Source organism: Siphateles boraxobius, unplaced genomic scaffold (genome assembly GCF_051911475.1).
Source record: "Siphateles boraxobius isolate OS27281-9 unplaced genomic scaffold, OSU_SipBor_1 61, whole genome shotgun sequence".
NCBI lineage: Eukaryota > Metazoa > Chordata > Actinopteri > Cypriniformes > Leuciscidae > Siphateles > Siphateles boraxobius.
This window is the reverse complement of record NW_027509188.1, coordinates 7,899,862-7,911,638: the sequence shown is the minus strand read 5'-3', so window position 1 is coordinate 7,911,638 and position 11,777 is coordinate 7,899,862. Positions and strand designations below refer to the sequence as shown.

Sequence of the window (11,777 nt, the reverse complement as noted above, 5' to 3'; positions counted from 1 at the left end):
CTCTGGCTGGACGTGGCTGACGTGAAGCTCTGGCTGGACGTGGCTGACATGAAGCTCTGGCTGGACGTGACTGACGTGAAGCTCTGGCTGGACGTGGCTGACGTGAAGCTCTGGCTGGACGATCTCTGGCTGGACAGTCTCTGGCTGGACGGTCTTTGGCTTAGGAGCCACAGGACACGTCGTTGAGGAGGCCATTTTTCTCCTCCTCCTCCGTCTCCGGACCACCGGATTCGGGACCACCGGAACTGGGACCACCGGAACAGGGACCAGCGGTAAAGGCCTGGCGTGACACGGGATGAAGCTCTCCAAACATCTGGAAAGCGCCTCTCTCCAGCCCAGACCGGAGAGATTGGGGAGTTCCCTCGGGTTAACCTCTTTAGCCCCCAGCCGGTAACAGACTTTAATTGCCTCGTCATCCAGGGAGCAGGAGGCAGCAAGAGGAACAAATCCCCACGTATACTGGAATAGATCAAGGCTTTCCAGGGCCAAGGCCGCGATCTGTCCAGCGAACTCCCGGTCTAGGTTGTGTAGATCAGGCGAGATCCGTGCTGCTGGATTCATATTTGGTGAGTTGTTCTGTAACGATCTGGGAAGAATGAAGCGAGCAGTGAATCCAATTGCAAGCACATTTATTGATAAAACAAACAAAAGAAACTCAGACCAGGAACACAGAAACAGCAACCATTACAACATTAACAACTCACAAAGACAGGGCTGAAACACAGGGCTTAAATACAGGGGTAAACGAGCTAAACAAGATAACAAGAGGGCGTGGTTAATCAGAAACACCTGGGGATACTTATAAACTAGAAAAACTACAAAGGACTACAAAACATGACACAGAACAGGAAATAACTAAAGTTCACACAAGACAAGGGAAACACAGGACAGACAGGAACAAGACATGAAGCCACACCGTGACACCTGCATTATAAGATAAAGTTGAATTTATATTAATTTTTATAATTCCTTATAAGTCACTCATTTGCTCTTTCAATGCGCATGCTCATAATCCCTTATACACTGATTTATAAGTATTAATTAGTCAGTTTTATGGTTCTATGAATGTATTTATTAAGATGCAACCTGCTTTGCAAAACATAATGTTATTATGTTTTTTATGAATGTATTTATATATAAGTGCTGTGATTTATTGAGGTCTAATATTCTAATGGCGTTTAAACTATACTGTAATGTACTCTGTCTGACTTTATCAGTCTGTCTGGGAATAGCTGCTACAAGCACACAGGTAAAGATAGTACTTGTCTTGCTATCTTGTTGACTGTCTGTGTGCAAGTATGGGATGACTGTTGAATGAAATCGCATTTATGACATTTAACAGGATTGTTAAAATAGGTTGATTAACCCTGAGCTTCTTATCTTAAAACAATGATGTAACTGTACTGTTATGGAGGGTTGCCCACAGTAAACCCTCATGGTGGCCCCACAGTGAAAAACAGCAATGGGCCCCGCATTGGCTAACCCACTGGGGGCCTGTGTGGGTTATTTTTTTAAAAAAACCCGTATGTGCGTGGAAAATTTCATACGCATATTTCTATGCTCATTTTGTGCATACGCAATGGTTATAAATGAGGCCTGGTGCGGAGGGCATGCTGACGGAATCCGTGACAAATACCCTTGTCAAACAAGCTTATACAAAATACAATGGTTATTCCAAATAAAATAAAACTGTGGAGGAAAACTTTTCTTGTAGATCAGCTTTCAAGAAAAAGCCTGTGCAGGAAAAGCAGATCATTTGTCTGGCAAATGGTGATTATCTTATAATAATACATTAATAAAAACAAAAGGCCTCCCAGTTGGTCATAAATTGGATATAAAATTCCACAAAGTAGTTATTTTCAAACAAAATTTGGGCCAATTAATTTTGAAGATGTAATGTGTTCAAAATGCAGCTGTGTTACAGATAAAGTCAGTCAGAGTTCTGTTTAACATTATTTTTCAGAAATGTCACTTTAGTCAATTCATTGGTATTTAAATTTAAGCTAAAAAAACTGCATAGTTCCCCTTTAACACAGTCTGCCACTGCATCAAGAAATACACTTGAATATTTGTTACGCAAGGAGAAAACTCTACTTCTGTTTAATGCAGAGATGCTGCCCAGTTCTGCAATCCTTCCCTGCATTGCTCTTGTAACCCTATTACGAGGTAGTAATAATGTACATGGGTATAGTAGTCTAAAGTAGTCTTAGATGTTATTAATAATGTGAATTTGGACCAGAATCAGAAGATGCTAAGTTGTTAAGAGCCTGAGAATTGAATGCCAATAAAGGGAATACCACAACAGAATGACAGTTTGCATAGACTGTATTGAATACACAGGGCTGGTACATACATACAAAAAAGACACATTTGTGAAAAATAACAAACAGAAAAGTAAAGTGCGCACGTAAATAAAACCCTTTTTTTCCTCAGTTGCTTTGAGCTCAGTTCGTTCTCGGTTCCACTTGCCTTTATTGACAAGAGTTCAGTTTTCACCGTTGGGGCCCTTTTTTCAGTTGTGTTAGTGTTTGTCCTACCACCATGAAGATGATCCTGGTAATCTGTCTAAAGTCAGAGTCACAAACACGTCTGGCTCGCCACCCAGCCACCCGGACTGGGAATCCTTGAATCTCTGGGAGAACGTCTGGATCTGGATCACTCCATGGAAAGGATCTCTGCACGATGTTTCTAACTCTTTACCAAAACCTGACCATTTCAGCGGAATTCACTGCCTTTAGCTCCGTGACAACAGTGGATTCACAGCACAGCTCGCTTTAACACTCAAGTGGATAACACAGCCTCCTATGCTCAAATGCAGGCGCCAAAAGAACGCGCTGAGACGCAATACTAGAGGCGTAACTGTAACAGAGCCTAGCTGGCAGCTGATTGGTCAGCTCACTGTCTCACAGAGCTCACCCATTCGCTCACTTTCAAGTCCATCAAAGATACGAAAGTAAGTACCCTTTTGTGACGGGGTTAGACAGCTAAATACTGTTTCTCATTATTAAGCCTGGCTACACTCTTCCCTCTGCACTTCTAATAAACGTGTTATTTTCACTAAAACCTTGTCTGTCCTCTTCTGATTGTGACACACGCTTGACTAATGCTTGCAACCCTCCTCGTTTACCAGCCATTGCCTGAGCTTTTCCCCACACAGTCCAACCATTTCAGATCATCCTTTTTCATTTAAGTGTCTATGATTTTGAACAGTTCATCTGCAGTGGCTCTTTTAGTTACAAGTTTGTAGAAAAGCAAATCCTTCATCCATCTGCAGAGCAAAAGGGTTATTTCGTATCTTGTTATTAATCTGCTCCTCTGGAGCAGATTAATAACAAGATACGAGACATTCTATAACTGTTTGACAGAGGAACAGAATTTAGTTTACTGGCTGTGGTGCCATCAATCATAGTTGAAACCATATCAATAGTAGAAGGAAGAATTAATTCCTCAGCTATAGTGTGCGGCTTCTTACACTGAGCTACTCTGTAGGCCACTTTGAAGGAGGCGAGTTGGGCATTTGAAGGCACAAATCTGACTTGAACTGTCCCATAAATGTTGTGCTCAAATAGCATTAAAAAATCTTATTTTTCAGGCTAGATCAGCCAATGCGCATGTGCAGTCCTAAGCACAAGTCTCAGGTTTCTATGGGAACCGAAGCTTCTAACGCAATAACTTTACCAATCAGCGATTGGCTTTTTTACTTAAAAGGCGGGACGTATTCCGCCACTTTACATGTTGCAGTTTCTCCCATTCATAAGTAATAGGAGTGCACTGTCTAGACACTCTTCCTTAGCCTTGTCACATTCCCCAGTTTGGGAACCACACTGAGGAAAGCAATAGAATTTAAGAAAAGTAGAATTTACTCAATTTTTATAAGGCAAGTTTTTGCACTGATATTTTTCAAGTAAATTTCACATTTATGGAAATTAAATAAATCTACTTAACTAAGCCGGGTAAAATTAACAAAGATAGAACTTGGCCTGTTAAATTATATTGAGTAATTTTTACTTACAAATCTGATGTAATTACTATAATTTGTATAGGTTGTATAGTATTTACAGTCATTACGTTCCTGTGTATATTGCGTGAATGACGGGTGGTTGGGCAGATATTGTGTTTTGTGGTAGGTGGTATGCCATACGGAACCGTTGCCACTGAAACTGCATATTAACGCACCAGTGGGGCTCGACAGCCTTAGTCAAACGGGTTGGCGCGTATGGTTGGGTTGCGGAGAGATTGTGAGATTGTGGTTAGGTCTCAGCAGCAAGAGGGAAGTAGAGGTCAGTAAGCTGGGCTGAGTTGAGTGGGGGACGGAGGGGGGTGACTCTGGGACGCCAGAGACACTGTCGAGCCCTCTTGAGGTGTCGTGGGCTAGTCGACGAGACACTGAGGACGGAAGGTGCCCACTTGGAGACCCTAGAGATGTTCCCTACTCGGCTCAATCCAGAGGGTTGTTATGGGGGGACCGCACTGTGGTTGCAGCCATTGTGTGTGCTGATGCGCAAATACACTGCAGCTATTAACACCAGACAGAAGGAGATTCACATCACCATTTGGAAAGAAGCGTAAATGGAGTAAAGCGTAAAGCTATGTCTTAGTTGGTGCTTATCTTGGCAAAAGCCGAGTACAAATCAGCATGAAGTTTTAACATCTACTCTCGTGTAATGGAAATCACCTGTTACACTCCCACTCCAAGATGTCTGGGAAGGGCCCACCAAAACACCTTAGCCGGATCTTCCTGATCATTGGTGCATGACCCGGTTACGCCTATGCCTTTGGTGCTTGGACATAACCGCATTAAAAGCGATGTTAGCTTTTGTCAGGTCTTGTATTTTGATTAATTTCTATTGTGGCTATTATGGATTTTAAATGTAAAATGTTTGCCTTTCTTATGGATAAAGATGTTTTATCAATTTCTTTTTAACCATTAGTAGTGTGATTTTAAATTATTTTTATTGTACAGCTTTCATGTTGATTTAAGCTATATAAATAAAAATGATCTTGACCTCATTCAATCCCATAATGCACCACGTGGGTCATGCCAAATTAATTCCTGCGTCTGACCAGAAGATGACGCCCGCAGCTGTATCATCCATCCATTTTCCAAACAGCATAATATCATACAAGTAAAAATTCCTTTTTTATAGATTATTAAATTGTTTAATTAAGGTTTATACATGCTAGTTTCCATCACAGAGTTCAAAATAAATCCTTTCATTACTACTGGAGAAGTTTCAAATGATTATTAAACAGCAAGCACAAACTATGCAAAACCGACAGCCCTTCCGGCACACTCAGTGTTTCATTCACTCCTTCAAGTGGACTATATTAGTGAACAAATGTAGGGAGTTATAGTAAATTAATTTCCCACAGATTATATTTTCTGGTGCCATATTAAACTGCCATTCCATTTAAGACCCTTTCCACACAAAGAACACAAGTAGTGTCTTGTTATAATTATTACATAGATCCTAATTAAATCCCTTGTGAATGTGCAGGGAATTTTGTTTTAATTTTCATTTCATAAACCTCTATCCACACTCTAAAAACTTCAATTTATTTTTCTGATGATTTTGTAAATGTTTGAGGTCCCTTTGATTTGTGTACCTCTTCTCACACTGAAGACTCGTGAAGCCTAATGTGATTGTTAAAGTTTCCTTTAAATCTGAAACTCTTTCCACAATGATGGCACGTGTAAGGCTTCTCTCCGGAGTGAATTCTCATGTGAGTCTGAAGGTTTCCTTTACATCTGAAGCTCTTTCCACACTGAGGACAGGAGAAAGGCTTCTCCCCGGTGTGAACTCTTATGTGAACCCTAAGCAATGTTTTGACTGTGAAACTCTTTCCACAGTGATGGCACATGTTAGGCTTCTCTCCAGTGGGAGTTGTTACATGTTTCTTAAGGTGATTCTTGTCTGTGAAACTCCTTCCACACCGGTGACATATAAAACAGTTCTCCCTTGAGTGAATATTCGTGTGGTACCTAAGTTTTTCTTTACATCTGAAACTCTTTCCACACTGAACACATATGAACGGCCTCTCTCCAGTGTGAATTCTCATGTGAGTGTTAAGATTTCCTTTTATTGTGAAACCCTTCCCACACAGTTCGCAGGTGTAAGGGCTCACTCCAGTGTGAAGACTCGTGTGGGAATGAAGGTTTCCTTCACGTGTGAAACTCTTTCCGCACTGAACACATGTGAACGGCTTCTCTCCACTGTGACTGTTCATGTGAGTCTTCATGTTCCCTTTTTGTGAGAAGCTCTTCCCACACAGGTTGCAGGTGAAAGGCCTCTCTCCTGTGTGAACTCTCATGTGAGCTGCAAGTTTTCTATTGAATTGGAAACTCTTTCCACACTGGTGGCACACAAAAGCTTTCTCTTCGGAGTGAATTTTTACATGCATTTTAAGCCGTTTCATGTCTGGGAAACTCTTTCCACACTGATGACATCTAAAACAGGTCTCTCTTGAGTGAATCCTCATGTGGTAATTAAACTTTTCTTTACATTTGAAACTCTTTCCACACTGACCACATACAAACAGCTTCTCTTCTGTACAAATTCTCATTTGAGTCATAAAACTTTCTTTTTGTGAGAAGCTCTTAATATGCAGTTTGCAGGAGAAAGGCTCCTCTCCGGTGTGAACTCTTCTGTGGATTTCAAGGTTTTGTTTTTGTGTTAGATCAGAACGGTTAGATTTGGTCTTCTGGGCTCTTTTTCGTGAGGTTATCTTTTCAGTCTCAAACTGATTGTTCTCTTCCACTTCATTGAGTTCTTGACTCTCCTCTTTCAACGCCGTCAGGTCTAAGGTGAAAAGAGACAAATAACAAATTAACCCCAGTGTCATAATTACCTGACCATCCTATCTTGATAAATGATGGTGAACAAATGTGGCTATTGCAGTGTATAAGTATTGAGCAGAGGGGCTCGAACACAATATACTGCTGTGACAAAAAGTAGAGGTTGAGAAAGGTAGCAGGAGAAAATACAGTTTGAATTACAAACACACATGTTAGCCTGGAATGAAATGGATTACAGGCTACTTATGAATTGCTCTTTGAAAGATCATTTCATTAGGTTTGATCTATTAAACACTACAGCCAAAAAAAAAAAAAAAGATGCGTTTTGGTCGATCGGATCACATTCCTGTTTATACCTGGTGTTTTAATCCATCTCTTGTCCACTTTCAACCATTTCTGTCCTGATTTTTTCAAGGGGAGGGTCTGTGGGCTTTTCAGATCTTTCGATCTGTCTGACTGCTAAGGCAAACCAGCCTAAAAATGAAAACTGAGGAGGAGAAGTAAAAAAAACTACTGACTTGTTCATGGATTGATTCAGTAAATATGTACTGCTATTTATATTCCGATATGTTAAAACGTATTATGAGTATTTTATTTGTGAATCTTAATTTTAGTTACTGTAGCCGCCGTGTTTTTGTTAGATAATTAAGTGAAAGAAATTAATGGTTTTCATCGTTTCATTTAAAAGTAGATTTTGGGTGTTACAGAATATAATTGTTTTGTTTATGTTAATTATGAATTAATTTTCCCAAATTTAAAGCGTGACGTTGTAATAACGAATTGCGAACACGGATATTCTCAGGTTGAAGCAGCATTAGTATTTGTCTGATCATGTGATCTCAACATGTCTGTCCACCCGCTCAATGTCAAATAAAACCAGTTTAATTAGGACAAAAATCTCACTCATTTCTGTAGAGCTGGACATTTTAATAGGGATCAAATAGGGGTGGGCAATAAATCAATTGTATTGGTTAACTCCAATGTGTAGTTTACTCCGACTTTTTGAATGAAAATCGTTTTTCTCTTTAACATCCGCCCTGTAGCTCCTCCCACGCGCGTTGCCATAGAGATACACAAACAACATGGCAGCGGGCAGGGAACAACTCGTTCCCAAGAAAGGCACAGTGTCATCCGTGATTTGGTTTTGGGCGTCAGACAACAAACAACACGAATAGTGAAAGTCTGTTCCTAGCAAAGGTACCAATACGACCAATTTACTGAGGCACGCTGCCGAGCGGGAAAGATGCCCTACAAAATGAACGCAGCACAAGCACACCCGCCAAAAAACAACCTACAGTCTTAACAAACTGAACCCTGTATGATAAGAATGGAGCCAGGAAGAAAGCGATCACGGATGCAGTCACAATGTTCATTGGAAATATATGGTGCCCATATACTGGATTATTCACATGCTGAAAGTTTTGGACCCCGGTATATGCTACCAAGGCACAAATATTTTTTCTAAATAAAAAAAGAACGGATGTTCAAACAAACTAAAACCAGCACAACAAATAAGCAAGTATTTAAAGGGTCATGAAACCCTAAACCAAATTTTCTGAGATTTCAACAGAGGTATGCGTGTTGAACACCATTAAAGACAATGTTAGCATCTGTTAGATTTAATAGTAGGGTGAAAATGTTTAAAGTCCCTGTAAAGGCAAAATGAAGTATGTGTTCTGAGTTTGTCATATCAAAGAAAAATGTGTTATTAGCCACCCAGCCAAATTTGAATGATAAAAAAAGCCGGCAAGTACATAAAATAATATTTTACAGACATGTCAAACTGTGATATCGCCTTCTTTTACTGTCTATGGATATTGCAAAGTAGATGAGAGAGCCAATCATGGGACGCAAGTGTTTGTTTTCGTGGTGCAAAAGTTCTAGTGCATTGAATATTTTTCCCAGCGATGCTGCCAGGGCTAGACTCTGACTGCGGGCGGTTGGTTGGCCATCAACCACGGACACATCTAAATTAAATGGGAGCAGCAAACATGTTTCTTGAGAGAGCTTCGAGAACAGGAGAATGGTGGACTTCGGCCTTGTTGACGAATGACGACCAGTGCAAGTTACATTCTGCGAGTAATGCGGTACCTTTTAATGGGAGTACTTTTCTAGCCTGGTTCTACCAGACTCTCATACATTTCATTTGTACAGAGAGTCTGGCACCGCTCCATTGACAAGCGTTAACTTCCTTGTAGGCGGGTATTCTATTGAAGTCTAAAACTATTGGATCTGCCCAGAGTCACCTCTATCTGCCATAACCAATCGCTGACGTTTGGTCGTGACATATGTCTTTTCCCGAACCCCGTGGGAGGATGGCCATAAACACAAAACCAAAGTCTACAGCGCAATCCCAGACGTAGTACTGAAGGAAAATGAAATTGAGCGGAAGTGCGTAGGAGGGCGGAGCCAGGCTAGTACTTTTCTATCCCTTCAGAGGTTTGTGTGTCTAAAATGTAACCCTGATCGTATTACTTGCCTTTTGTTAAATAAGCACTCGTTATTACCTCAATTGTATGCTTAATTCGTGTAATTAAATATATGTCATTGGGGTTCAGGGGCCGCGTAGATCTATAGGCTATGCACAGAAAGTTCTTTTTTAAGCGGAAAATTGATTTTGATTTGATCTGTTGCATTGTCGAACGTTGTGTCGTCGTGGCTAAATCCCCTGACCACTATGTCGGTCTGAGACAGCGAGATCTAGACAAGACCGAGACCAAAGACCGTCAAGGCCGTGACATGACCGAGACTTTTACGTGGTCTCGAGACATACATCACTACCAACCACTTTGCTTTGGCTGATGAACAGAAGCAAAGCCTCGTAGATGAAGTTTGAGGTGTGCAAACACTAGAGATTTCTAAAACGTTCTGATCAATTAGAAATTGTCTTTAATTCAGGACGTAGCTGTGCTTCCCCTTGCATAAATCACTAGGTTCTCTACTCAGTCACATGGTTCCTAATTTTCCCGTTCTTTCAGAATATGATGCATTTTACCAAGAATTGATTGATATCAAGATTTAGGAAATGAATTATCATTCACACACATACCAAACATCACATACATCTTATAAACTATTTAGTAATTATTCATAATGGCATGAATAATCTCTTATCACAAAATGATAGTCACACATGTGGGTTACAGACATGACATACAATTATGCATTGGAATGATGTTTGGTTATACGTCCTCTTGGCATCAGTTCGGAATGAACGCCCATTTAAGTTGCATTTTTCAAAAAGATTGTGAGCTAGACTTGAGCTGAAAGAGGGGGGTTTCATGACCCTTTAATGCTGTTGAATGTTTTGTTTGCACTTTATCAGAACTACCTCCTATCTACTGAATAGCAAGATGTTAAACTTGTGTTTAAAGAAAACATCACATCATTTTATGTTTTGTTACATTTTCACTGTTTACAAAGGCAGGGCCTGCCATCTTGTCTTATTGGCTTGTTGTTTCTGATTGCACTTTAACCTCAAGGGGTTAAATCCAGATCAAATCCCAGAAGGGAAAATCAAAACAAAAAGTTAAAACTTGTTTTTAACAATTTCTTTGTCATCTGCAGATTGATTTTAAGTAGAGGGAAAAATCAATTTAATTCGTAAATTAATTTTTTTTAGGCCATATCGCCCCTAGCCCTAGGATCAAATGACTGTGTTCAGCTTTGAGAATGAAACTGACCTGTTTGTTCCTCAGTTTCTTCTTGTTTCACACTGAATGTTTCTTCAATCTTCACGTCGTCACTCTCCTCTTTTATAAACGCCATCTTTATAATAGTGTCACATGGATCTCAGTCACTTCACCAGGAGTTTTGCTGTGTGTTTGTCCTGTTTAAGAAGAGAATACTTAACAGAAAGAAAAACACTCAAAACTAAATCTCTGTGTGTGTCTCAATCAGCTCTAGTTCAGTAGTTCAGTTCTCACTGGCAAGAGAGTCAGTCTGAGTGAGAGAGTTTATGAACTTTAATAACAAATTATACAAACACTTTATATTTAGTTATGATTTATATTTGGTACTTATATTAAATACATTTAAACATTACATTTAACAGATCACACTTTCATGAAAACATTAGCAATTGGTTTGGAAAAGAATTGCATTTACACTGTTTGGCCACCAGGTGACGTCAGATCGAGAGGTGATCCGAGCGATTCGAATCAGTGAATCGTTTTATGAATCATTTGGTTCAATTTAGGTAAAAACACTCCATTTCTCAATCACTACTTGCCAATAACAGAATACATGTTTATGATAAACTGATTGACGATACTGGGAGCGAAATTAGACGCTCCTTTTCTGGTACTCATGTATAGATTTGCTTTACTTGCACAAAACACCGCTCATTAATATTAGATAACAAAATACGTTACTTTCTGATTGATTCATTTAATTTTACATAGCTTGTAAAAACGATTAGATTGTTATAAAAGTTTGCATTGATTTAAACACTTTATATGCTAAAAACACAAACCTTTCTTCAGCCGAATCAAAACAGATACAGGAGTGCGGCACAGCTTTATGACGTCACACAACAAAACCAAAATAAAAGTCCCGTTCACACAATGCTGCGTCTAAAATCACAAACGTACACAGACATTTACAAATTATTTTACAAATAAAACTTTAAAATTACCGTATTAATATGCAAATAGCTACAAATGTGTTTACAAGTTAAAAATACATGTTAAAACAGTGTATGATTTAAGAAAATGTAATTCATATGATGCCATTTTGGGGTGGACAATATGACCAACACAGGGTTCTCAAGTTTTATCAAAAGCTTGGTGTGAGATCACATGCGGTTAGGGGAGGGGCCCTAATGGAGCCCATACACAGCAGAAGACCTTAAATCCTACAAAGGTTTGGAGGCCTATAACCAGATGGTGTGTGGATGGGTGAGGGAGACGCAGTACCAAGTTATCAACGACCGTTGTGTTGTGAAGGCCAAAGTAAGTAATGCAATAACGTTTTTAATCAA

At 39.8% G+C, this 11,777-nt stretch overlaps 1 protein-coding gene across 1 annotated transcript; it reads right to left on the bottom strand.

The window, feature by feature from the left end:
- Positions 1 to 2,307: 2,307 nt before the first annotated feature.
- LOC143718334 (uncharacterized) lies at positions 2,308 to 11,330 on the bottom strand. The gene is made up of 3 exons (XM_077209408.1): positions 11,271 to 11,330; positions 10,480 to 10,625; positions 2,308 to 6,800 (listed from the first exon to the last, which is right to left on the bottom strand). Exons 2-3 carry the CDS (start codon positions 10,562 to 10,564, stop codon positions 5,614 to 5,616), a joined length of 1,272 nt encoding a protein of 423 aa, XP_077065523.1. The 5' UTR covers positions 10,565 to 10,625; positions 11,271 to 11,330; the 3' UTR covers positions 2,308 to 5,613.
- Positions 11,331 to 11,777: the final 447 nt, after the last annotated feature.